Source organism: Elgaria multicarinata, chromosome 5, assembly GCF_023053635.1.
Source record: "Elgaria multicarinata webbii isolate HBS135686 ecotype San Diego chromosome 5, rElgMul1.1.pri, whole genome shotgun sequence".
Lineage (NCBI taxonomy): Eukaryota > Metazoa > Chordata > Lepidosauria > Squamata > Anguidae > Elgaria > Elgaria multicarinata.
This window is the reverse complement of record NC_086175.1, coordinates 33,495,704-33,523,694: the sequence shown is the minus strand read 5'-3', so window position 1 is coordinate 33,523,694 and position 27,991 is coordinate 33,495,704. Positions and strand designations below refer to the sequence as shown.

The following is a 27,991-nucleotide window of genomic DNA, read 5'->3' as shown; positions in this document are numbered from 1 at the left end:
AAGTGTCAGGATGATGTCTACCACTCATTTCTTTGATTTAGGAGAAGAATGTGGAATTCACACCAAGCAAAAATGTTACCCTCTGGCATTTGGCGTTCCTGCTGCACTAATGGCTGTTGCGCTACGTAAGTTGCAAACTTTTAAGAAATGTTAATTCCCGCCCCCATATTTCCTACAATTCTCATTTGCTGCACTTTGTTAGTGAAATTGTAGCGGCATAACTATAAATTTTAAAGTGCAGGAGCTCATAATGTCAGTCTCCATAGCCCTGCCCAAGGAGAGTCCATACCTATGCAGGCAACTGTATTCCCCCATTATATATAGATATAGTGGGCAGGGCTGGTGTCAAGGGTAGGTACCTGCTGTGTGCCCACACAACCCAGTAGGGACACACTGACAAAAGCCCGTTGGAGTTGTTCCTCCTCTTCACCATTGCAACCTGCCTAGTTTTCTGAGACCCATATATTTCCTTCTGCTGAGGTAAAAGCAGTTCAGCAGAAAGTGTTAAGAAACCACTCATTTTCTCCACCAACCATGTTGGTCTCCCTCACCAAATTGCTGTCTCAGCAGCTGCGTTTGTAAAACATACTGTAAGCCTATGCGGCAGGGTCTTGCTATTTACTGTTTTACTCTGTACAGCACCATGTACATTGATGGTGCTATATAAATAAATAATAATAATAATACCTCTGTTCTTAGCCTATGATTTGAGAGCTCCAGTGGGTGATTACTGGCTGTGGTTATTCAGTAGTGGGAAAATGCACCTTGTGTAAACTTGCAGCCGCTCCACTTACTTCCATTTAATGTCTTTTAGAACTGAGCTGCAGTATTACAAGAGGTTCTGCAGCAGCCTTGTTCTATGGAGAAGAATGGAGAAGATGTGGGGAGAGAAATATAACAGTTTTGACAAGTGTTGGGCCCAGGACACACTCCATATACAGTTGTCAAAACTGTTATAAAGCGCTTTAAAGCACTTCAAAGCAGTAGTGTAGATTCAGCTGTGGTGTGGCTAAAACTGGGGGAGAAAGACTTAGGGAAGAAAATGATATGTGGAGATGAGAAAAGAGGAACAGATGGGGGAAAGTAGGAAAAACAGCTGTAGAGAAACAAAGTACAGTGATGTGGGATCATGATAATTTCCCCTCTTATGGGGAAATTATGATAAATTATTATGATAAAACCACATTATGGTTTTATCACACTCTCATCATGCCTGGTTTGCCATTTGCAGCGCGGCACTCACATGACATCATACCTGTCCTGTAGTCACCCCACCTCTTCCCCTCCATTTTCTGTGTTTTCCTAGAGTGGGGAAAGTCCAGTTTATTTCTTTCATGCAGAAATAAAGTTCCCTACTGCCCCCATGTATTGCCGTCCTCACGCTATGTCCTTTGTTGGGAGGGCATGTGCTTTGAAGGGAGGTCTTGCTGATGAAAGAGGAGGGTGGGGCATTTCTCCTCCTCCAGCATGATGTGTTGAATAAACCGGTTTGTGCTGACTCAGTTGAATGGACTTTTGCTGCTCCAACCCTACTTTCATTGCCTGCAGAAATGGCATCCAGCCGATGAAACTTTAAATCGGTAAAATGCTAGACAACAAAGCAAAAGCGAAGGGGGGAAGGCACCTGTCCATCACAATTTCCATCAACAACAAGAAACAATGAACTGGGGGAAGAAGAAGGGGTGGGGTGGGGTGAGGCAGGGTGGAGTGGGAGAGCAAACAAGAGTAAGTAGATTTCATTGGTACAGTGGCAATACCACAAAGGGCCCATTAGTTTGACACGCTAATGAAATTGAGGTGGAAATCGCGCAGGCAAACCAGGAAAAAAGTAGGTGTGATGGAGCCCTAAGTCTGTATGTGTGTGTGTATGGGGGACATAAGAGGTTGTAGCGGCTCACAGTGCACACATGGAAGAGTAGAAATCTACTAGGGCTTTCTCCTTCAGTTTTGTTTCTGGTATTCCGATCAGCTCAATTACATGGGCAGCCTCATGATTTGAATTAAATACTTCCTCCCTCTGTGTACTCCATTCACTTTAATGAAGCAGTGCCTTCTAGTGGCAGAATTATAGCACAATGCCAATTTTACACTGGGGCGATTTTGCACTTTTTAAAAAAGAATAGTTGATTATCTCTCGGGGCCAGGGGGAGTGCGAGAGATGTCCTGGGCATCATCTAAAGGACCTGCAAACTTCAGTGAGTGGCCAATCATAAGTGTGCAATAAATTGCTCATGTAGAGAAGCTCTGTGTTGTGAAGAGAAGGATTCATGGCCATCCCCCCAAGAGCGCAGGATCCTCCTGATCTGCCTCAAGGTTTCTCAATAAAGGTGACTCCTTGAGATGGTTGGCTCTGAAGAGGAGTCCTCCACCTATGTAACAGTGCTCTCACCTATGCTTATTGGAGAGGCTTGCTCTGCAACGGTGGCTTCCTGTATAAAGCCTTCAGTGAAGAGTTGAACTAAACGTAAGTGAATGGGAACTCCTTTGATACAACTCCTAGCTGTGCAGAGGTATGGAAGCATTAGAACTTCCCCACAGGGGTTTCCTTACCTAGTTCTTAAAGTGTTGCCTTACTCGCCTTGCCTGGCATTTGCCTGCTCTGTCAGTGTTTGCAGCAGCTTCAGCACATCTTGGTGTCCTTTATTTCTCTTCCCAGTTGTGTTCATAGCTGGAAGTAGAATGTACAAGAAAGTTGAACCTCAAGGCAACATAATGGTACAAGTTGCTCAATGCATTACGGTAAGCAACATTATCAAGGATAACTTGTTTTTTCTTGAGCTTGACTTTAATAGAGAATGAATCATTTTTAACTTAACTTGGTTAATGGGCTTATAAGTAGTCCCATTACTCAAATATGCAGAATATTCCTTTTATCTCATGATCTGCTTATTTCAGTTTTTCTCTACTAGAATTGCATCTTGAGTCCCCACAAAATTGTTTCCTAGGGTAACAGAATATTCCCTATATGACATTGGAGTATTTTTCCCCCCCAGTTTGCATAATACTCCTAGGTTCTCCCCGTATCCTAAATGTTGTCTGGAACTGTCAAGATCATTTAAACCAGGGTTGGGAGATATAAAAGGCAGCATGGGCCTCCATCACTAAATGTGCCATTGTTGCTATGACAGCAGTAGCAGCAAAATGGTTTTCCAGATTTCAGCAGCAAACAACAGTGACCTAAAAAAAGGACAAATTTAGATTTAACCCTTGTGTTAAAACTAAATTTAGCCTTTTAGGTCACTACTGCAGTTTGCCACTGAAATTCAGTAGCAAACCACCAATTTGCTGTTGCCGCTGCCAAATTTTGGCAACAGTGTGGCCTCCAGATGATCCCAAAGGGTTGAAATTGAGCCCTGGAGCCCTGAAGTTTCCCACCCCTGATCTAGACTATCGGTACATTATTAAAAAAAAAAAAAGTAATATTCATAAAAAGCACACAACTGCCAGTAGCATTTATTTCTAGACATATATTGTAGAGAGATACAGAGGTTTTGGAGACTATATTCAGAGCTGGCATCAGAAATAGGAATCATTGGGCACCTGCTGAGACCCACACCCCTGCAGAGGACCCTCTGACACTCTCTGGAACTTTGCCCTCTTTGTTGTTACAACCTGGGGGGTGTCTTCACAGCACTAGGTTGGTGTCACTCCGCTGCCAAACCTCACTGGTGTGCAGTCACGGCAAGTTGTCCTCATGAGGTGAGGCAGCGCAGGCTTTCTGGCGGCCATTAGGCTCACCAGGCCTGCCCCTTCCCCCTCCCATGGCTTCTGGCAACCAATAGCCTTCCACCTAGGAATGCCCCTGGAGTGGCTCCAAGCAAGGGAAGACCAGCAAAAGAGCCGGGCTGACCTTGCTCTGCCTGGAAAAGTCCCTGATTTTTCAGCAGCGCATCTTCGCCTCTTTGCCCCAGAGTGGCTTCAATGATGCGGCTGCATCGTGTAACCGATGGAGTGAGGATTTATAGCCACCCCAGAGCAAAGATAGCATAAAGACAGCCCCTTCATCACTTGCCCTTACCAAGAAAGCAAGCAATAACAAAGACTGAGGAGATGCAGACACACCATCTGTTTGCTTTGTAATCTCCCTCTTGGTAATCGTCTGGATTGGACCCAAAGGGAGAGGGAAAGCAAGTGGGTAGCAGCGGTGCCTTGGAGACGAGGCAGGCCAACTGAAGGTACCTTGCCCAAAGCTCTTCCATCCACCCAAAACCGGCACCAGCTACGCTGAAGCAATTATGTGAAGTACATATTTTTTTTCTTTAAAATACATCAACTTTTGCCCCCGTGAGATGCAGAAAACAGCAACCAAAATTACCAAGGGGCTACAACATCTCCCGTATGAGTGGTTACAGTGATTGGGCATCCTTAATAGAGAAAAACAATGAGTAAGGGGGCGTGGATATGATAGAAGTGTAAATTATCCATGCTGTGTAGACAGTGGATAGGGGAAGTTTTTCTCCCCCTGTCATGGCAGAATTCAAGGTCATCCCATGAAGCTAAATAGTGGGAGATTTAGAACAGATAAAAGGAAGTACTTCTTAACAGAGAACTACTAAACTAAGGACTTTGCTATCAAAAGATGTGAAGATAAAGTCATCAATGATAACTAGACATGATGGCTATATATTCCCCTCAGTATCACAGGTAATATGCCTGTCAATGCTAGTTGCTGAGGAACATGAGCAAGAAGGTGCTATTGCACTTACATACTGCTTGTGGGTTTCCCGTAGGTATCTGGCTACTGGAAGAACAGAATACTGGAAAAAACAAGCCTTTGGTCTGATCAAGCGTGGCTCTTTTTTGTTCTTATGACAGTTGCTACATCCAATTTGCACTATTTTTGCTTACACATCTTTTTGCATTTCAGTCAGTTTTTTCCCCCTGCAAAAATTTGTGAATGTTAATAGGGAAAAATAGCATTAAAATAGTATTAACAGTTTTCTAATTGTCTCTCTTTTGCAGTTTGCTATCGGAAACCGATTTAGACATCGCAGTAAACAATTCCCTAAGAGAGAGCACTGGATGGACTGGGCTAGTGAGAAATATGATGTAAGTTGTGCTATTTGTCTGTACAGAACTTCAAAAACAGATCAGTTTTAGAATACGTTTTCCTTTGTATTGCATTGACCTATTCTTGCATTGACCTGTTCTTGTTAAGTGACATGTTTTCTGTCAAAGCGGTCTAGAGTAGTATGTTGTTAAGGCATACTATTTTCCATGGGTTAAGATTTCTTTGGGTGCCTTGTAGCATTTATCACATGTCACTTCCAAGTCCAGTAGACTAAATAAATCTTTACAGCTGGTTGGACAGGCAACAGCCTTCAAATGAGATTTGAACCTACAATCTTCAGAGATTTTTTAAAAAGTGCTGTAACTAGGGTCAGATCAATGGACAGAGCACCCTGTGGATAAACAAGACTTGGGACCTTAGACATTTCTGAGTCAAAACCAATGCTACTTTCTCTGTCAGTGTTTGTGTCAATTGCAAAAATACACAGTCTTCCTCAATCATAAATCCCAACTCTAGCACTTTTTCAGTAAGTCACTAGGCTGACCTATGGGAAGCAGAAAATCAGAATCAGTAAATGCAGTTAACACAGTCATATGTCAAATTCACCTTACTTAAAATGGAGATCAGGTCAATTGTAATTTACAGTTGTAATTTAAATCTTTGGCAGATTAAGATGATGTCTTGTTTATGAAATCTGCAACAAAGCCAGTATTCTGTTCTTTATGCAAGCCAGGTCCAACTTTCCATAGTGTTCCCCATACTTTGTTCTCCAGTTTTGTGATGAGGAAATAACCATGGTATTGCCTGGATTGCCCATATCATTATAGCTCATTTGTGTCCTAACTAGGCCAAAGCCTTACACTTTGACTTACTTGACCTGAACTTTAATCCTGTGCTAGACCTTTCCTTTGTTCCGAATAGTTTTGATTATAGCCAAATAGGCAGTAATTTAATTTTACAGGAGGGACACTTTGAGGAAGGCATAGAGGATAATGGCCACATGCCTAGGGTGACCATATTTGGGAAACCAAAAAAGAGGACACCTAGTGTGTGGGGGGGGAAGCAGCTTTCTGAGTCCTGCAGAAAGTACGTTATTCCCCCACCACCTTAAAGAACCTGATTGGAGTGGAGGAGGGGGAAGGATTTCATTCTGCACCACCACCATCCACTCCAATTGGGGCCTTTTCTATAATGTCCACGAATGACCCACTTTCCCCTTTAAGACCTCAATTGGAGCTCGGGGTGGGGGAATGATGTGCCTCAAGAAAGCATGTCATTCCCTCTTGCCATGCTAATGGCAGCCTTAAAGAGGAAGGTGTGTCATTCCAGGACACTATTGAAAATGATAGAAAATCCCCCCTGACACCATGGAAAGAACAAAAACCAGGAGAAATCCGGGGAAATCCTGACAGTTGGTCACTCTACACGTGCCCCTCCCATTCTCCAAAACAGGTTCTTCTTCCACAGTTATTATTCCCTCACATTTTTTGAGTTGGCTGCTGCTACTACTTAGGAGGCCAGGCCTGTTGTTTTTGCCTATTCTGATCTATAAGTGGTGAACTTTGTTGGAGGTTCACTGACAGATAATATTTACAGAGATTATTTAATTAATATTTCTTGTGTTGTTCCTTTGCTACAGAAACGACTTATTACCCAGACTAAGATGGTCTTGAAAGTGTTGTTCCTGTATATTCCTCTCCCCATGTTTTGGGCACTTTTTGATCAGCAGGTAACTTAAGAAAGGAAATTATAACTGTTTCTTTAGGTGTTTATAAGGCTGTGGTGGTGTCTTTCTGCTCCAGCTAGGTTAGGATGTTGTTAGATATGCATTCTTTATTTTTAAAATAATTTTATATTAAAGTTTTGTGTCATAGTTGACAGAAAAATGTACTTGGGGAAAAAAGTGCATCCACTAAGATAACAGGTGATTGTTTTCTTCACCTCTTCCCTCCGCTACCTTCGCTCTTGTTCCTGGGCAGCTGAACGCCTTTGGCGTAAGACCAGGGACTGGGCGGACTTTGTCCATTACAAATTTGTACTCTCCTCTTTCTCTTCTGCCATTTCATTGGCCAAACAGCAGTACTACTCAACGCTGATCCAGTCAAATGCTAGGCATCCTCAGCGGCTCTTTGCATCCTTCAATTCTCTTCTGAAGCCTAATCCGCCATCTCTCCCCGCCTCTCTGTCTGCTAATAACTTTGCCTGTTTTTTCAATGCTAAAATCCAAACTATCCGCTCTGATCTGGCCAGCTCTGCTCCTCTTCCAGTTCCTGTTCCTCATCTGTCAGTTCCTCCTGCAAATTTCTCTGTGTTTCCTTCGGTCTCAGAGGATGAACGGTCTACAATACTGCGCTCTTCGAAGCCTTCCACTTGTTCTCGTGATGCGATTCCTTCTCGCGTCTTTATTAATCTTATTCCTGCTATCCTCCCTTCTTTGCTTCATATTATTAATCTTTCTCTGTCCTCTGGTTCATTTCCTTCTGCTTTTAAACATGCTACAGTCTCTCCCATTCTCAAGAAACCTACTCTTGATAGGCTATCTCTGTCTAACTACCGACCTGTCTCTTTGTTGCCGTTTGTTTCAAAGATCCTGGAGCGTGCGGTCTACTCTCGCTGTCTTGACTTTCTTTCTAGTAACTCTGCTTTGGATCCTTTTCAATCTGGATTCCATCCTCTGCATTCCACCGAAACAGCCCTTACTAAGATCACCAATGATCTCCTTACTGCCAAGTCTAAAGGCCATTATTCCGTTCTTATTCTCCTTGATCTAACTGCAGCCTTTGACACGGTTGATCATGATCTTCTCTTAGATTCCCTTCATGACCTTGGATTTTGTGGCTCTGTCTATAACTGGTTTGCATCCTATCTAGCGGGTCGCTCTTTCAGCGTGTTGGCTAATGGCAGGTCGTCTTCCTCCTTTCCCCTTTCAGTAGGGGTTCCGCAAGGCTCAGTGCTTGGCCCGTTGTTGTTTTCCTTATACATGCTGCCCTTGGGCAAGCTTATTCAATCTCATGGCCTCCAATATCATCTGTACGCCGATGATACACAACTATATCTGTCATCTCCGGAACTTTCTCCTGATGTTCACGATCGTATCTCGGCATGTCTTTCAGATATCTCAGCTTGGCTGCTTCATCGTCGTTTGAAACTTAATATGGCAAAGACTGAATTGCTTGTTTTTCCTCCTAAACCTTCTCTTCATCTCTCATTCTCTCTTACTGTCAATGATGTTACGCTTACTCCGGTCAAGGAAGCTCGTAGCCTTGGCTTTATATTTGACTCCTCGCTCTCCTTTATTCCTAATATTGAGGCAGTAGCTAAATCTTGTCGTTTTTTCCTGTATAATATTGCCAGGATTCTATCATTTTTGTCTGTCTCTTCTGCCAAGACGCTTGTTCATGCGCTGGTTATTTCACGGTTGGACTACTGCAACCTTCTTCTCTCTGGCCTTCCTTCTTCTCACATCAGTCCGTTGGTTTCTGTTCACCACTCTGCCGCAAAGATCATCTTCTTGGCTCGCCGCTCTGACCATGTTACTCCGCTTCTGAAATCTCTTCATTGGCTTCCAATTCACTTCAGAATCCAATATAAACTTCTCCTGTTAACCTTCAAAGCTTTTCACGGTCTAGCTCCTTCCTATCTCTCCTCTCTCATCTCACACTATTGCCCCGCTCGTGCTCTTCGCTCCTCTGATGCCATGTTTCTCGCCTGCCCAAGGGCTTCTACTTCCCTTGCTCGGCTTTGTCCATTTTCTTCTGCTGCCCCTTACGCCTGGAACACTCTTCCAGAACATTTGAGAACTACAAGTTCAATCGCAGCTTTTAAAGCTCAACTAAAAACTTTTCTTTTTCCTAAAGCTTTTAAAACTTGATGTTGTGTGGACTTTATACTGTTAGTTTTACCCTACCCTGTGCCTGCTTACCCTACCCTGTGCCTGTTGGCATTCTCTTCCCCTCCTTATTGTTTTACTATGATTTTATTAGATTGTAAGCCTATGCGGCAGGGCCTTGCTATTTACTGTTTTCTCTGTACAGCACCATGTACATTGATGGTGCTATATAAATAAATAAATAAATAATAATAATAATAATAATAATATGATTTTTCTGAGTGTTATTGTTCTTTTCAATAAGAGTTAGGCCAGCAAAAGCTTCAAAAATTATCTTTTTTTGCCTTTAGGAAATCTTAATTAACATTATTGATTCAATTTCTTACCAACAGTGACGCAGGTGTATAAGTAAACAAATATTCTTAATATTGGCAGATACCAGTGTAATACATTTTGAGGATGTTAAATTACAAGTATTTGTTTAGAAATTTCTAATGTTTTGTTCTGTTTTGAAGGGATCACGATGGACATTACAAGCCACAACAATGGATGGAGATTTTGTAAGTTATTTCTAAAACTTCTTTCTTGAGCTCTAGTTGGGTTTTTAAGAAGTATTTATGCACGAACAGCTATGCATCCCATTAGAAGCACATTTGACATGTGCCCACAGTTCCTGGGCTAGCAAGTGATATGCATGTACAAAATTGCTTCCTGTGAGCTCCAACAGATGGGGGGAAGTCACGGTTCCCTACCATTACTTCTCCGCCTTTGCTCCTGTCCCACAATACTTCTTCTTTCTTCTCAGAGAAGAAAGAGGAAGTAAACAAAGACCACGTGGCCCATTCAGGGGGCATTTTTATTGCACCACTTTTTCTGCACACAGCAGGAAATGGTGGCACATTCTGTTTCCAAAAAAAAAAAAAAGTCAGATTTTTGGGGGTCTGTTTTGTCACGGGACAAAGCCAAGAAGGAGCAGGAGATGCATGGGAGGTGGACATTGTCTAAAAGACGCGCAAAAAACTGAGTGGGCAGTAGTGAGAGCATGATAAAACACTCATCTGATGAACCCAGTATGTCATGGATTTCCTTAGCTGGATTGGGTGATGATATTTAAAGTTTTAACTTGCGAAAATGTAATAGTAATATACACATATCCCCCTCTCTCTTTTTCTTTAGGGTTCTATTCAGATTCAGCCAGACCAGATGCAGGTACAGTAGGCTTCACATTCATGTTTCCAGCTATTACTAACAGACTTTTTAAAGTTGTTGAACATTCTTAACTTCACGTTTTTTATTTTATTTTAACAGACTGTAAACCCAATTCTCATTGTTATAATGGTCCCAGTTGTAGATGCTTTGGTTTATCCTCTAATTCAGAAATGCCACATAAATTTCACGTAAGTGAATCTAGGTTTTTAGTATCTGCTTAAGGTCTCTGCTTACAATGTGCCTCCACTTCTAATGTGTACAACAATGAAAATGTACACTCTCTAGTGATGATGGTGGGAAATGAATAACATGTCTGGGGGTAGTATCAAAATTATCTTGATTTACAAATGAAGCTCCAAAGGGGAAGGTGAAAAGAAAATATATATATATTGGGGGGGGGATTTAGAATATGTAGCTTTCTTCTCTTAGGAGAATATAGTACAACTACGCAGTAGTAGTCAGCCCATCAGATCTGCTGTGACCTAACTTTGTGATGTCTGGTAGCTCTTGTTGTTTTATAAAGAAAGCAGCTATTGTTTGAACATTCTTAACTATAAAGAAAGAAACCCCAACTTGACTTTTTGCATGTGTGAGAGACACGATAAGCCCACAGATATTGGGGTCAATTCTTGGATGCATTATGTAGAACAAACCTTGATATTGTGGAGCCTCTGTTGATGCAGCACCTCTGCACACGTACTAAAAATTTCTGTGGTGAGTTGACTTGAGCCTACTTGATGGTTGGGCAAACATGGCCTCCTCCTCAAATTCTTCACCAGTTGACAAAATTGTGGGAGGTAGGGGTTTTGAGAAATATTTTCCAGGCCACTATTAATACTAAATAGAAGTATATTGTTAGTTCATACTAATGGAGGAAGGAAGCAATAGGCTAAGAAAGAAGAAATGGAAAGAATAAGGGCCAAATGCATTGTTTCCTTCAATAATATTGAAATAAAGTGCACTAGATCAACAATTGTGTCAGAAATTTTCCACTCAACTTGCGTATTATGATATTGCGGTGGATTATTCCATGCTCTGTGGGGCTGAAAATTTTCAACAGTATGAGGGAAGTCCAAGGGGGGGGGGGGAGAAACATTTTTTAACATTATTTTCTGAAGTATGTCAGTCCAGCTATACTGAGTCTGTCAGCACTCAGGCAACTGGGGAAAAACTGCAGCTTCGGTGCTGAAGGCCAAGAACTAAGGCTAGAGTACTTGTTCTATGTAGGGTGGCCAGGTGTCCTTTACAGGGCAGTCCTCTGTTTCAAAGGCTGCTATAGGACTGTCCTTTGTTTGAAGGCATCCTCTGTTTGAAGGGTTGCCCAAGTCTGGTTTAAAGATAAAGAACCTTAGTTTGCATCTGAATAGCATACTGACCAGGCAGATATACACCTGGTGGGAAAATACCGTATTTCTGTTTAAATTATAATAATTATTACATATCAATTAGCACCACATTTATTCAGATGGTCTCCATCCCTCTTTTGTGGTGATGCATTTCTTCTTTTTTGGCAATTCATGAGGGCCAAGTGCATTGTGCAGTGCTGCACATACCTAATGAAGTTCTCATGATATCTGAAAGTCTCTAGAGTGAGCTTTGAATCTGCTATCTTCTGCAGGTTTATCATTAAATGTCATAAGAGATGTGGCTGCCTGAAAAAAAATTCACCTAGTAATGAGCATTACAGATACTTAAGCGTTGTTTATAAGTGACATCTTTATCATCAAATCATTTCCCCCCTTAGACTAACAGAGAACTTCTGTTAAGACACTTACAAAGCTCATTTTATTATGGATAGAGGGACAATGTTAATTGTTTTCAAAGACCTCATAGCAGGTGGGTTCAATCATAGTTGAAGTATTTAGGTTAGGTATATTCCTAAATATCTGCTTGCTCCTTCCTACACCAGGCCTCTGAGGAAGATGACAGTTGGCATGTTGCTGGCAGCTCTTGCTTTTGTCGTTGCTGCTGTGGTGCAACGCGAAATAGATGTAAGTTGAAATCCAAGCAAATTCTCCCAAGGGGCTTCTTAATTAGCTTTTTAAATTTGTAATAATGGGTTTTGGTTTTAAAATGTGGTTTTAAAAGATAAATTTGGTTTTAAAATTTGGTTTTTTAAATTTGGTTTTAAAAGATAGTTTAAGGGCAAAATCCTTAGTTTGTTTAGACAGAAGAAGTCCTACATAGGAGATCTATTGTGGTGTAGCGGTTAAAGTGTTGCACTGGGTTTTTAGGAGTCCTGGATTGTCATCCCCACTTAGCGATGAAGCTCACTGGGTGACTCTGGGCCAGTCACTGACTCTCAGAGGGTTGTAGTGAGGATAAAATGGAGAGGAAGAGGATCACATAAATGGCATTAGGCTCCTTGGAGGAAAGGCAGGATATAAATGTAAATAAATGAATGAATAAATAAATAATATAACAGAATAATCCTCTAGTGTTTGGGGGCAATATACCTCAAATTGTTTACATTATACATGGAATCCCTTTACTTATACCTAGCAAATATTTTCAAAAACTTAATAGTTTGTTTCATAAATTCTTTTGAGGGTCCTCTCCACCAAGAATATCTCTGAAAAGGATGCAACTTCCAAACAAAGATGATGGGTTTGTCTTTCTAGACTTTGCTATATACCAATGGGCTTATTTGCTCACCTGCACCAAATTTTGGTCCTTTCCACTTAGATTCAATTTTCCACCTTGGTCAATTTTGGAATCAGCCTGTCTGGAGCCTCTTTCCAAATGGATGGCATTAGGTTCTCGGCATATTAAAGTGGAAAGGGCTCCTCCCACAGTCTTAGCAATTAGAGAAGTGTGGCATATAACATCATACCAACTACAATTTGATCCATTTTCTCATGCCAAACTGACTATATGGGGAAATCCAGATTTAAAAATAGGAAAGAAAATATTTTTATGGCAGGCTTGGACAGATAGAATGATTTTTACCCTGGATCAATTATTGGGTGCAGATGAAGAGTTTCTGTTATTTTCAGCCCTGTGTGATAACTTTAAATTACTTGCCACAGCTGAATGGCAATATTTGCAACTGCAATATTTGTTAGAATCTAGAAATATTAAGGCTCCATGGGCCCTAGGAGTATCAGATAATTGCAATTCCAAACATACTAGGGCATGGTCTGACACTGCTAATATGTCAATGTTATAATCTGTTATTTGATCTATCAAAGATGTAGAAACCAAATAATCTAATCTAAAGCAGTTTTGATGAACTGGTGAAATAAAAGTGTACTCTCTGTCAACAGGATATAAAATTCTCCAAGCATCAATGAAATCATATTCCATCATGTAAGCCTGAAGTGCCAATCTCACAGCTGTTTGAGTCTTAGGAGGAGGTGTAATCCTCTCCAGCAGAGGGTCTAAAACCTCATTAAAGTCCTCACCCACAATCAAATAATCATAAGTAATATTGACCAGATGGCTAAAACAGTCATGAAACATATCTGGGGGATCAGTATTAGGTCTATATACATTAAACATAGCAATTAGTTTATCCATATACTTCCCAACCAAAATCAAAACGCACCCCTCAGTATCAAAAATTGCACATTGATTTACAATGGAGAGTTCATTTATGGATCAAAATCACCACTCCTATACACTGTGTTGAGGTATCTTACACATAGACCTCACCAACCCAGTCCTTTCTCAACATATGTTCATCAACAGCCATCAAATGAGGGTGTGTGTTTTTTGGCAGAAATGCAATATCAGCATTGAGCTCTTTTAACTTAGAGAGTACTCTTGACATTCTATGAAATCATGTTAACTATTTAAAAAACACCATCAAATTGTTTACTCTACCACACAGACAACTATTTCCAGATTTGTAGAAAACAACTAATATTACATAGGATGCACAGTAAGGTGCCAGGTGATAAAGTACTCCTCCACCCCATACCTCAGTCATGTGTGTCCCCGCATTGGTGAGGATGTGGGACAGGAGGAGGCACACTAAGTAAGGGGAACATCTCCTATCTGTGATAGGAGATACCATTGGGAATTCTTCTCCCCGACTCCTTCCTAAGCCACTGGTAGCCCCCAGGGACAGATCTGAGGAGAGGCTAAAGACCATTTTGGTTGGGCTTGGCCTGGCAGGCCAAATTGGTCCATGAGTCAGAGATTCCCCTTCCCTTGGCTAAAGGTAATATACACAAGGTGGGAGTGTGATTTCAAGGTAATTATACAAAAAGAGCCACTGAACAGAAGAATGCATATACAAATGTTGCAAAGATGTGGGTATCAAATGTATGTGGTAAAGGATGCTTTGCAGTGTTTCCATTTCTTAGGCAAGTTGTGTGAGTACGGTGGTCATTAGTAACTTGGTCATATTTGCTATAATGACACTTCTTTTTCTCCTACTCCCTCACAGAAAACCCTTCCAAACTTTCCTGTAGCAGGCCAGTCTCAAATCAAAGTAATAAATTTGGGAAATGAAAACGCAACAATTCAGTTTATTGCTTCTATGAAGCCAGTTACTGTGGGAGCTTTGGATTCAGTAAGTCTTAAGCGTTACTTTTAAGTTTTATTCCAAACCTTGAAATGGGTTCCTGTTGTACATATGCCAATAACCATCCTTAACTATCTATGATGTTCTATAAATTTTCTCCAAACCGTTTATCCTTCTTAAAATATGATATTTTAGACAGAATATCCTAAATGGAGTATAACCTCATAGCTTGAAGCTAGTGCTTCTATTAGAATGCATTCTAGAGTAACATTTTTGTTTTGTATTTTTGTGGGGGGTTTCAGCTGGATTAGAGTAAAAGAGGTTATCTTCATTTTGTACATGCTATGAAAAGAAATGAAGATATAAATATATAAGGATAAAAAATTCTGATTATTCAAATTACAACAATTCTGATGAATGAAAAGCAAGCATGGGATTTTTGTGCCTACATACCAGAAACATGAATTAGGAGAAGTATTTAAAAAGCAGATTTCTAAATAGTAATGAAATTCATAGTTATAAGAAAGGAATGCCAGCTGTTTCATTGTATTTTCACTTTATTTACAGACAGAGTACATCACTTTTGACACAACCGAGTTAAAGAATATCAGTATAAACTATGGAACTAACAGCAGTATAAGTAAAACATTTACGTATTTGGGAAAAGAACGTCACACACTTGAAATAACAAATACAGCTGGGATACAAGCAGAACTGGTAAATCTGTTTATAGGCTATTTAAGAAATCAGCCTCCTAGGTTTTGTTTTGATATAATATATATGAACAAATAAAGTAAAGAAATTCAATGCCTGGCAAATGATTGTATTGTAGAAATAATGGTAGCGTGTGTGCATATATTTCAGCAACTTGAGGGTATGAATAGCATTGTTGTCTGTGAGTACACATGGACGTCTTAAAACCTGCAAAACATGTTTGATCAGAGATCACAGGGGAACTTTTAAAATGTGGGTGCCCAGGTTCAGATAATGATAGCTCAAATGTATTGCCTTGAGGTTTGTAGAAACTATCCTCTCTGCATACTTAAAAAAAATTGAAAGACAGAGGACTAGTAACTCATAGTGCTCCTGATCCATTGAGTAACTGTCATTAACCTTATTTAAAGTTAACTATGGGTTAATTCAAACAGTTTATTCAAATCCTGGTTAAGAGGGCACTCTGGTGGCCTTTACCATGGTTAACATTGATGGTAATGTAACACTTCATCACAGTCAAGGCTACTGTATACATACATGATCTGCATCCCAAATCAACACAAAAACCACTTACAGCTACATAAACTTTAAGATTTAATGATTAAGTAATTGGAAGTATTGTGTGTGGATTGCTCCAAAATGAGATGTTTGAGACAAAAACTGTTTATGGATGTTTAATTTAATAATTATTTGTGCAATGTATTCAATTCAAAATTAATGGTATTGTGATATATAGGCATGTGCATTTAAAAAAAATATCTAAAGAGCTATTCTTGGTCTAAGAGAACTCAACAATCACATATGGTGCTAGAGTCTTTAAACTTAATTAACATAAACTGTCTCTTTTATCAGCTTGTGGATGGCATCACAGCAAAACCAGATCAAGGAAACAATGAAATCAGGTAATCTAGTTTACTTTAATATGTTAATATTTAATTTTATGAAGTGCTTTTAAATAATAGCTTTTGTTCAAAGGGAAACTGATGCTGGAACTAAATGTTGTGGCAGACACAAGGTTGTCTTGCTGCTGAAAACAGCTTTGTTGGTTGTTGTTGTTTTAAAAAAGAGAAGAAATAAACGTGATTGAAGTATTAATTGTAATTAAAGAATTAGAGAGAAATGGAGTATGATTCTGTGAATCCAATGTATGAGATTCAGATAAGTCATTTTTGTGAACTGCCCAGAGAGCTTCGGCTCTTGGGCGGTATAAAAATAAATAAATAAATAAAATAAATAAGAAAGAATTAAATTTGATTAACATATTAATAGTAATTAAGACATTAGTTAGCATTTCTGGCATGAAGAGGGCCAAAAATATACTTTAACCTTATCCTTAAATGTTTTTTATTGTATTTTAGTGTAGTTGTTTTGTGTATACCTTTGTTTGTATGTATTATATGTGGTGTAAAGATTGTGTGTTTGTGATGTTGAAAGAAAGAAAGAAAAAGAAAACTAAAAAAAAAAGCTTTGTTGGGTTTTCATGCTCTTAATGTCTAGCAATACTCATTATCCCCAGCTCCTCTTAATTACTCGGCAGTTGTGAGGAAAGGAAAATGTGATATGATGACATGAGATACATTGAGCATCCTAGACACTGGGCAGTATCTTACGCTGCCTCCTCGCCAGCGGAATGGAGTGCTAGTGCAACAGGAACTTGCTGTTCCTGAAACAACTAGAAATGAGTGGAAACGCTCATTTCTAGAATCGGGCAGGTCAGCAGAGTTCCAAGCAGAGCTTTTTTACTCATTTCTGGGGTTGTATCAGGAACTGCTAGTTCCAGTTGCACCAGTGTTATGCCTTGCTGGTGCAACAGCACTACTGGAGGCGCAGCAGCAATGTAGGATATCCATTATGTGGGAAATGGGAGAAAAGGGCTTTCTTTCTTTCTTTCTTTCTTTCTTTCTTTCTTTCTTTCTTTCTTTCTTTCTTCCTTCCTTCCTTCCTTCCTTCCTTCCTTCCTTCCTTCCTTCCTTTTTTCCTTCCTTCCTTCCTTCCTTCCTTTCTTCCTTCCTTCCTTCCTTCCTGGCAGCATCTTTGCATCTTTTATAACATTTGGTTCCAGCCTGAATGATGGCATCTTCAATCATATCATTAGCTAGGATGGTTTAATATCTTATGAAATTATTTAACAAATAATGGAGCAGGGAAACTTTGCTGTTTGTATAACTAAACACTTATAAATCACTCTCAACCATACCTGAGAGAATGAGTGTCAAATAAGGCAATGCCAGCATTTAAGAAGGCAGTATAAAATATGTGTTGATGCGCCTATTTGTAACAACTACATGAAATATCAAAAATGAAAAATGATTAAAAGCAACATTGATACTTAATCCCAAAATTGCCCTACTGACATTTTGGCAGAGAGCAATATGATTTTATTAGATTGTAAGCCTATGCGGCAGGGTCTTGCTATTTACTGTTTTACTCTGTACAGCACCATGTACATTGATGGTGCTATATAAATAAATAATAATAATAATAATAATAATCTTATTATTATTATTATTATTATTATTATTATTTATTTATATAGCACCATCAATGTACATGGTGCTGTACAGAGTAAAACAGTAAATAGCAAGACCCTGCCGCATAGGCTTACTAGACACAGTAGTTGGCTGTAAATTGAAGTAGGGTATAAATTGAAAAACAAAACAATTATTTATTTATTTATTTATTTTATTACACTTATATACCGCCCCCCCCCCCCCATAACCAGAGCTCTCTGGGCGGTTTACATTAAAAACCGTTAAAAAACTAAACATGTGGGTGATTAAGATGTGCTGCCATATGCCTGGGCAAAAAGGAAAGTCTTAACCTGGCGCTGGAAAGATAGCAGCGTTGATGCCAGGTGAGTCTCATCAGGGAGATCGTTCCACAGTCTGGGGGCCACCACCAAAAAGGCCCTGTCCCTCGTTGCCACACTCCGAGCCTCTCTTGGAGTAGGCACCCGGAGGAGAACCTTAGATGTTGAACGTAGTGACCGGGTATATTCACGTCGGGAGAGGCGTTCTGTCAGGTATTGTGGTCCCAAGCCATGTAAGGCTTTATAGGTCAAAACCAGCACCTTGAATTGGGCTCAGAAACATACAGGCAGGCAGTGCAAGTGGACCAGAGCAGGTGTTATATGGTCGAAACTTTTGGGTTCCTGAAAGCAATCTGGCCACTGTATTTTGCACGGGCTGCAGCTTCTGAAATCTCAAATGGGTAACAGAGAAACAGTGGTAGATCAGAATCTGGAACACATTTATTTTTCACATAAAATTTGCGGGGAGTTAACATATGCCAGGCAAATTTAATCTTAACTTGGAGTCTTTTTCCTAACATATTTGGAAACTGCAGATACAAGTCATCATATTTCTATTAGCTAGTAAAAGGCAGGATCTACACTACTGGTTCAAAACAGTTTATAACAGTAGTGACAACTGTTGGGGTCCAAGACACACTCAATATGCAGTTTTCAACCCGTTTTCAAAGTGTCATATCCTGGTTGGTGTGGATCTTGACCAGACCCTATGGTGAAAACTATTACAAACCAGATCTACTCAAGGCCGAGTAAAACTGTTACAGCTAAAGTTGAAAGATGCTTCTGGATGGAAGGGATATAGTGCTAGCTATCAGAAATCACTGTTTAGCTATTCCATCTTATTTTTTCTTAATGGATTTTCCACGGTAAGAAAAAAAGATGGAAGAAGTGGTGGGGAAACACAAGAGGATTTCAAGTGGATGTCAGTGTTTGGACTTTCCATAAAATTCCATGATTCCACATTAAAAGCCTCATCTGGAAGCACCTGGAAACTCATTTAATTTAAATGAAATATTTTTGTATCATATAATTCTATTTTAATTTGTATAATGAAAAATATTGTTTTTATCTCTATTGTTAACTGCCTTAAGCAAAAATTTTAATGGGAAGTTGGAATATAAAATTCTTCATCATTGTCATCAAATAAACAGTGATATTAAAATGCAAGCTTTATATTGTTTTTTAAAGGTTCATAAACAACTTGAATACAACTATTAATATCACTATGGATGATGTTGACTTTGGAGTAGTGACTAATTTTGTTGCCACGAACTATACATCTTTTCTAAGAGGGGCGTAAGTATTACTTCTATTTAATATTGTCTTAGTTTGACATTCATCTAATGAAGTGGGCTGTAGTCCATGAAAACTTAGAGCACAATAAATATGTCCATGGATTTAAGGTGCCTCAAAACACTATAGATTTCCCTACAACAAACTTGGAATTAAACTGCTGGTTAGGTAGGACATCTGTGATTGGATTTCCAAACATTTTTATTTTTTATGATTGAACTTTTATTGTAATATAGCTGTGGAGGGCTCTGAATTTGGTTGAAACACAGGTGTTGGGCCAGGGTTGGAGTACTTAATGATTTTTGTCCTGCACCATTTCTGCTGTGAGTCTTACAGGGAGAAAATACACATTCCATCAGACTAGTCCTAGCTTTAGAAAAGGATTTGGCTTGGGAAAATGGTGCAGGTGGCTGAATTAAAGAAAAGCAGGATCTACACTACTGCTTTATAACAGTATTGAAGTGCACTGACAACGATTCGGGCCATGATGCATTCCATATACCGTTTTCAAACTGCTTTCATAGTGTTATATCCTGCTTGGTGTAGATCTAGCCAAAGACATTAAATAAGGAACTTCCAATGTATTTTGGGGTCCTAACATGGTTACCACTAGAATTAATAGCACGACTATGTTGGACCTAATTCTATAACTTCTGACGGCTTTTCTGAAGGATTCTTGTTCCTCGTTCATGTAATTGTAAAGTGAGGGCTTAACTGCTCCAGTAGCACTGGAGGCCATCTGTCTCTTTGAGTCTGCCATGTTATTTACCAACAGTGGCCCAGATGTTCATAGTGCTCTGGGACATTGTGGGTTACTAAAATGGCAGCCCACCACTAAAAAATGATGGCCAGAGGAGATGCCATTTTCCCCAGGATGCCCTGCAGATAAAGTGGTGGCTGCCAGAAGACTTGCACCGTAGCCACAGGTGATAGCAAAATCTCTGTTTAAAAAGCAAAAAAAGGCAATAGAAGTGAATGACGCAATGAATACACTTTTGATGACTAAAGTCATGAAAAGGACGCATCCCATGTGTGTCCTGTGGATGCACAGGGATGATCCAGGGACGATCCCCGGGATATCGCCCCATCTAGAGATAACAGAGGCTGCACAGACAAGCCAGAGACACCCGTTGTAACTTAGCCCCACAGTGCTGGCATGCAATGCAGGGCATTAGAAAGAGGGTCTCAGAGTCACGTGTTTGTGCAGGAAGTAGACGGGAGTTCAAAGTCTGGGTGTGCGAAGTGGTGCCAATGCACAAGCCTTGAGAAGCTAATGTATATAAATGAGAAGTGTTCACCGCCCAAAACACCCACCCTAATTTAGAGTAGAGGAACTTGTGACAATTATACACAAGTTTTTTAAAAAATTGAAATTTTAAAATAAAAAAGCCAGCTGGCCAGCAGCAAACCCCATTAACAGCAGCAGCTTGCAGCGTAGTGAGGATACAGTCAGAAAAGAGATTTGAGGGAAGGGAAGAATATATTACACAAAGTATGGCAAAGGATTCAAAGTACAGCAAAAGCTACAAAAGTAGGAGTAAGTGAATTTGATTTCAGATATATTGAATGTCTCACTTGTTCTTTCAGTGATTTTAACATTAAGATGTTATGTAGAACAGATTTGTCTTAATTGTGTGCTGTAAAATCAGATATGTGACCAAGGTTATGTTTGGGTGGACACCCACCCTCCACTTGGTGCTGGACATGCTCCCTGGGGCCTGACATGTTGGTGGGCACGCCCCCTGGGGGCCAACCATGTTGTCCTCCTTTTCGTTTTCCAAAATATGGTCACCCTACTTAATAGTTCATTAAGATTTTTTGTTTTTGTTTATGAGGCATGAGAATCAACATATGCCTTTAAGATGGGACTTAAAAAGAACAGTATGTGCATATTTCCATTTCTCACCCAGAGAACAAATTTCAAATTTTACAGATGGCTTGGAAAGGGTGCTAAGTAGTTTTTGGACAACTTTCTAGGATCTCACATACTAGATGCTTTGGGTCTAGCACCGCTTGCCAGTGGATTTGCTTGCTTTCCGTCAGTTCAACCTACTAAGCATTACACATCTCTAGCACTCTTACCTTGCTTGTTGTAAAATGTCCTGGAAGTGGGAAATATGGAATAATATAATGCACTTTGATCATGGGCAACATCAGTACATGATGATGCACTGAGAGAATAGTCAGTAAATCACCATAAACAATTTCCTGCCATAACCATTTAAACATAAGAATGTAATTCAGTTAACCTCAAATATACATGGGTAATGGCAAACCACCCTGCTAAAAGGCCTGCCAAGAAAACATCAGCGAAAGCTGGTGTCCCTCCAAGGGTCAGTAATGACTCAGTGCTTGCACGAGAGGTTCCTTTCCTTTCAATATCCATAATGTTTATGCTGTTACTTTTTAATTCCAGCAATTCTTTCTAATATAGTTTGTTATGTGAATTAAATTATATAGATCTTTTAGATTAACTTTACTTTTTTCTATCCATTTTCCCCAGTAAAACGATAACAGTTTATACCCCAAGTTTTCCATGCGAAACCAAGTCTTTCACATTTGGGTATGGCAGCGCTTATACCATTATAGTAGAAAAGGTAAGTTGTTAAAAAAGAAGTTTGGAAGATACAGAATAGTTTTGCATGTCTTTGTAAGAAATATTGAAACACCACTGACAATTGAACAAAGGTTTAAATAACTATTAAAGCAGCACATTATTATATGTACAATAATGTTATATAATATTATATGTACAATATGTTATAATTTACTGTTTTACTCTGTACAGCACCATGTACATTGATGGTGCTATATAAATAAATAAATAAATAAATAAATAAATAATAATAATTGATTTTTATAGTCTTATGTTCATTTTTATGACTTGCTACACCACTAAATATCAAATATTATAACCAACATAACAAAGTCACCAAAACAAAGGACATTTGGCTGGAGTTGTATTGTTCGAAACAGATGTGCTTTCTCAAAAGATTAGAACAGAAGTGCCAGTATAGCTTACAATTGATGTAAGTTCTGACTTAGTTCACACATAGTGGTAAACATGAGTTCATTAACTCACGAACTGCTGAAAACTAGCAGGAGTGAGAAAGTGTACTGCCTTCAGCTCATTCCTCACTTCTGCTTTCAATTAACGACTTACAATTTCCCTGAAGAGAAAACATGCAGGCTGGGGAATGCTAGGAGTTCTAGGATTTTTTTCTGTCTAAACATGCATAGGTTTGAATCTTTCTGGAGCAACCCAATGGCCCCTAGACAGTGTCTGAGGGGCCATAGGATAGTTTGGATTCTCTGAAACATCTGTGCACTTGGATGGAGAAATTGGAGCTCCTTCCTCCTTTGCAGCTGGCATGGAAAAAAACTGCACTGGCTACTCTTCAAGGTTGATAACTTGACCTTGGAAAAGTGGGTGAGGAGGGGAAGAGACTGGAGAGGCCAGGACATGAGCTATCCTGAGGCCTCTCCAGCCTCCTTTCCTTCCCCTCCGAAGCGCCCCCCAAAGCATATTTAATGAAAAATGCAGGGCAGGGAGACCGGGAGATGAAGAATGCCTCTGCTCCTCCTCCAGCACTGCATATGATGCTCTTAAGCCTCCAAATTTGAGGATGGAACCCATAGGATTACACCCTTAGTTGCTGTTGTTTAATTTTTTGCTTTTTAATTCAAAGGATTTCCTTGCTACTGAAAAGGAGCTATACGTCTTTTGCAGTTATTCATGTTTTATATGTCCTTAACGTCATGTTGTTGTTTTTTGGATGTGTACAATGATAAGAGAAGACATATATTTTAATTAGTATTGCCTTTTTAAAAATACTGAAGCATTTTTGTATTGTGTGCATTAATCTAATCTAACTTTCATTTTAGTGTGACGCCACTGGGCTACAGCTCAAATATGTGGAAGATATTCAACCCAACTCATTCAGTATGGCTTGGCAAATCCCCCAGTATTTCATTATCACTTGTGCTGAAGTTGTTTTCTCGGTCACTGGACTATCATTTTCATACTCACAGGTAATTGAATTTACAATTGTCTTGATTACAATGCAGATCTTGAGTTGCTGATAAAACAGAAACATTTCAACTATTCCCAAGAAAAGGTTACAACAGGACTCAGAAGTGGACTTGTGGCAGCTGTGCCTAAGCTATTAAACACATCGCCGTTCTATTTTCATTGGTGTTTGCATTATCATTCTCTTCTAGCCTTCGTAGTGCTATATGCTTGCCATGTAGAAACTGAACTAGCCAGATCATGTGAAAATAAAGCTATACTGATATAGAAATGTTTGTTGCTTTGGAGATTGATCCCAACATTCTACTGTATTCCAGAACATTTTTTCTAAAACTTGCTATCAATTATAGCTACTGTTAGGAATTCCTCAGCCAGTAGGATTGCCCAACTAGACAATTATATAAGGATTGTATTTTTTAAAAAAACAGCAAACTAATTAGTATGTGTGTTGGGGAGGGGAGATTTTTCATTGGGACTTCAAAGCATGGGGAGGTGAGGTGAACCCCAATGAATGTCCTCTGGGAGCTTCCCTCCCAGAGGTAATAACATCTGGGGTGGGGGATTTTATTGGGGCAATGGGAATGGTGGGAAGTAAAGGGATAAATTTTCCCTCCCAGCACACTGTGGTTCTAGTGAAAATAATCAACCCCCACACCCATACAAGCTGCTATTGTTTTAGTAACCCTGATATAAATTGCTAAGGATATGTTTGGCCCTAAGATCAGAATTATGGATCAGAAACTGAATATTTGAAACTGTATTTCAAAACACTGTGCAAAGCAATTAACTTAAATACATTGTTTCTGTAGGCACCTAACAATATGAAATCTGTGTTGCAAGCTGGCTGGCTGTTGACTGTAGCTGTTGGCAATATCATTGTTCTAATTATAGCTGGAGCGTCAAAAATTGAAGAACAGGTAAAGTAAATCAATGTTAACATAAAGGATTTAAGAAGTTTGTCAGTGCTACAAGAGCTCCATATGGATGTATTGGTAAACACTAAGATATGGGGGACAGATAAATGTCACAAAACACTGCTGTGTTTATGATACCAGAGCTGTAGTTTAATTAGAATGCTTAAGATGTCACGATGCAGCGTGGCAAAAAAACGCACCACAATTCTAGCATTGCATTCATAATTCTTTACTTTATTTTGGAATCTTCGGCATAGGCTCAGTGAAGCCGATAGAGGCCCAATGCTTAGGCCCTTCACTCCTCCAGGGGTGATTCTCCTGAAAAACTCTATCCCACCAAGTGGCAATTAGTTTAGAATAAAAGGTACGATGTACATGAATGGGATGTATTTTTTTCTAAACCTAATTACCACATTGGGTGGCCATGACTGAGGAGGGAAGGCTCCAGGCCAGATCCAAACCTGCTTTGGAGTGGACCTGGCCTGTGGGCTTGCAGTTTCCCAGCCATCACATAGACATGAACAGCCAATCATATACATGTCTAGTCAAAAGTAAGTCTCATTAAGGCTACTCCTAGGTTAGTGTATATAGAAGTTCAGCCTAAGAGCTCCACCGGACGAGCGTTTTATTGCACACTCATTACTGGGCATTCATGCAGTTTGCTCAGGTCCCTCACATGACATTGTCTGCCTTCCACATGCCTTCTGCCCCTTCTGGCCTTCCTTGTGCAACAACCAAAAAAACCCCTCATCAAGTCCGATGTATTTTTAAACTAAGAATCGCTGCTCTCTCCTGCTGTGTGCAGGAGAAGCAGCGCCATTAGAATAGCAGACTCAATGGGCCTCGTGCTCATTCTGTACTTCCTCTTTTGAAAAGAGGAAGTAACTGAGGAATGAAAACACCGGCTGAGAAGCGAAGGTACGGAACGTGTTAACCCCCGGTGTGATGAAGCCTTATATCCTCCAGTCACTTTCAAATGACACTTGTGGGGATAGTTCTGTGTCCTGGCCCCTGTCTTGATGGCGGTGCTTTGGCGCCACAAGGCGCCTGGCTTCTGCACCTCCGTTCGTTTCCAGCATCTGCATGGGAAGGAACACAAGTGCGAACTTTCCCCACGGTGCTGAGCACTGGGAGGGATGGGGCAGGAACAAGGCAGCCAGAGGAGGACAAGGAGAGCTACGCTGGGCGCCCAAACCACCTCTCCTCCCTCTGACCTCCCTCTGGCTGCCTGTTCCTTCCCCCTGCTTTTAAAATTATATTTATTGTCTGTATCTGCACAGCTGCACAGGTACAGATAATAAAATTTAAAAAGTGGGGGGAGGAACAGGCCCCATTCCTCTCCTCTCCTGCCCCTGTTTTTTGTTTTTACAGAGGTGTGGAGCCCCCCTCCCATGTTTTTTTATTATTTAGCATTGGACACAAGGCTCTCCTGAGCTCCTGGAGGACTGCCCCCTTCCCTGTCCAACCCATGGTGACCAATCAAGGGGTGCCATGGGCTGTGACGAGTCTGCTCTGCCAAAAAAGTCAGGATAAGTGCCCGACTTTTTTTCAGCAGAGTTTCTGGAGTTTGCCCCCGGATGACTTCGCAATGCCGGCTGCGTCATGTAGATGACTTGCCGCTATTGCGAATCCACCCCACAGAAAACCCTTCATGTAGACATGCCCCTGTACAGTCCTTACTAGACTCTAATCCCATTTAGACCTTCTCCATAAGCACATTAAACTTGTGGAGTAGGGGACATGGATCTATGGTACTAGATCCACTTGTCCACTGAACACTGCATATTTAACATATTTGTAAAGGAGTGAAAACCAAAACCAAAACCCAAAGGAGGAGAGCATCCAAATCAGGTGAGAAAAAAGGAGAAACAAGTTCTCAGGATGCAAACATTTTTATTACAAAGCTGAATGCACTTCGGCCTGTGTTCTCTCAAAGGCCTTCTTCAGGGGGTTGTTAGAAGATGACTGCAGAATTCTCTCTAGCAAGATAATTGTCTCAATGACTTATAAATGTGCACATCTGCATATATGATGATTAAATGCTAAGGAGTAGAGATGATGGAAGCTTTAAATTTAAATGCGGAGCTCCGCAGATCCATATAACAGACAAACCGGAAGCGGGGGGTGGGAGGAACGAGGCAGCAGAAGAGGATGCCTGTTCCCTCCTCTTTGTTTTAATAAACTCTCTCTGGGGAGCTCCGTGGAATCAGAGAATTCAAATAAAAATGATGTGAAGGAATGAGGCAGCCAATAGGTGGAAATCGGCCAATCACATTGTCATACCCTCAAAGCTCCGCCCACATGTCAAAATGCAGTTTAACTCCCCCAAAGACAAATAACCATAACGCAGTGCAAACTCGGACATGATCTAAAAGTCGTGGTAAATTGCAACTACGGATATGCACATTATCGCGTTAAAAACCCAGTGCTATGGCGAATGGACAGCTGCATCATGTGTCCTGAAATGCAAATATGCACATTTAGGTTGGGGTAAACAAGCCGTATAGACATGGTTTACAATATGTGGCCTGAAATTAACAGTGCAGATAGTACAGATCAATGCTATTCTCCCCATATTGACGGATGAATCACTGGAGAGAGTGACCATGATCAACATCTGGAATTTAACTTTTTTTGTACAAAAGCATGCAGAGATGTATGCAACATTCACACAAAGTCTGGTAATCTTTCATGGTATTAATTGTGATATGAGCTGCAGAATATGACTCAACTACAGGATTAGGTGATCAATAAGGAACTTTGAGACTCATAGCTCTGCAAAATTGCCCCAATCCCCTGATCCACCTGTTCTCTGCCTGCCCCCACTCTATCCACCATGAGGCTTTTCCAAAGCATGGCTAAATTTGCCTGAACCACACAAGTGCTACTTCCCATAAATTTCTAACTAGACAATTTGTTGCCCATGCAGTTTGGATTCTCAAGGTCAACATATATCTGCAGTAATGTCTGAAGCATAAAAACCATGTAATTTTCTGCTTTTACAATAAATGCAGAAATGCTTATTCATTAGCAGTAGCTAGGGTGACCATATTTGGGAAACCAAAAAAGAGGACACCTAATGTGTGTGTGGGGAAGCAGCTTTCTGAGTCCTGCAGAAAGTACGTTATTCCCCCGCCACCTTAAAGAACCCGATTGGAGTGGAGGAGGGGAAAGGATTTCATTCTGCACCACCACCATCCACTCCAATTGGGGCCTTTTCTATAATGTCCACGAATGACCCACTTTCCCCTTTAAGACCTCAATTGGAGCTCAGGGTGGGGGAATGATGTGCCTCAAGAAAGCATGTCATTCCCTCCTGCCATGCTAATGGCAGCCTTAAAGGGGAAGGTGTGTCATTCCAGGACATTATTGAAAATGATAGAAAATCCCCCCTGACACCATGGAAAGAACAAAAACCAGGACAAATCCGGGGAAATCCTGACAGTTGGTCACCCTAGCAGTAGCATGATATGCAAAACTCCTTATTTTTCTCTCTCTTTTTTTTTACAGTGGGTAGAATATGTCCTGTTTGCAGCTTTGCTTCTTGCAGTTACAATTATTTTTGCTGTCATGGCCTATTTTTACACTTATGTGGACCCAGCTGAAGTTGAAGCTGAACTTTCTGCGGATGAAAAGAAGAAAGATGAAAAGAAGAATGAAAAAGAAGAACTAGCTCTTGAAAATGGAACTTTCTCACAGACTCGGATGTGA

The 27,991-nt window shown here is 40.3% G+C and overlaps 1 protein-coding gene across 1 annotated transcript; it reads left to right on the top strand.

The window, feature by feature from the left end:
- The first annotated feature begins 10 nt into the window (after positions 1–10).
- On the top strand, positions 11–27,991 carry LOC134399383 (solute carrier family 15 member 1-like). Its single transcript, XM_063127404.1, has 16 exons — positions 11–125; positions 2,657–2,739; positions 4,963–5,049; positions 6,651–6,740; positions 9,356–9,400; positions 10,017–10,049; positions 10,149–10,237; positions 11,959–12,040; positions 14,443–14,568; positions 15,088–15,237; positions 16,087–16,136; positions 19,232–19,339; positions 21,840–21,933; positions 23,222–23,368; positions 24,176–24,283; positions 27,791–27,991. Exons 1-16 carry the CDS (start codon positions 11–13, stop codon positions 27,989–27,991), a joined length of 1,608 nt encoding a protein of 535 aa, XP_062983474.1.

What these genes read in the sequence shown, in the direction of transcription:
- LOC134399383 (XM_063127404.1), top strand. Translation starts at nt 11, where the DNA reads ATGATGTCTACCACTCATTTCTTTGATTTAGGAGAAGAATGTGGAATT. An exon ending in TATCATTTTCATACTCACAG is followed by an intron (nt 23,369 to 24,175) that starts GTAATTGAATTT and finishes TTGTTTCTGTAG; the next exon opens with GCACCTAACAATATGAAATC. An exon ending in CGTCAAAAATTGAAGAACAG is followed by an intron (nt 24,284 to 27,790) that starts GTAAAGTAAATC and finishes TTTTTTTTACAG; the next exon opens with TGGGTAGAATATGTCCTGTT.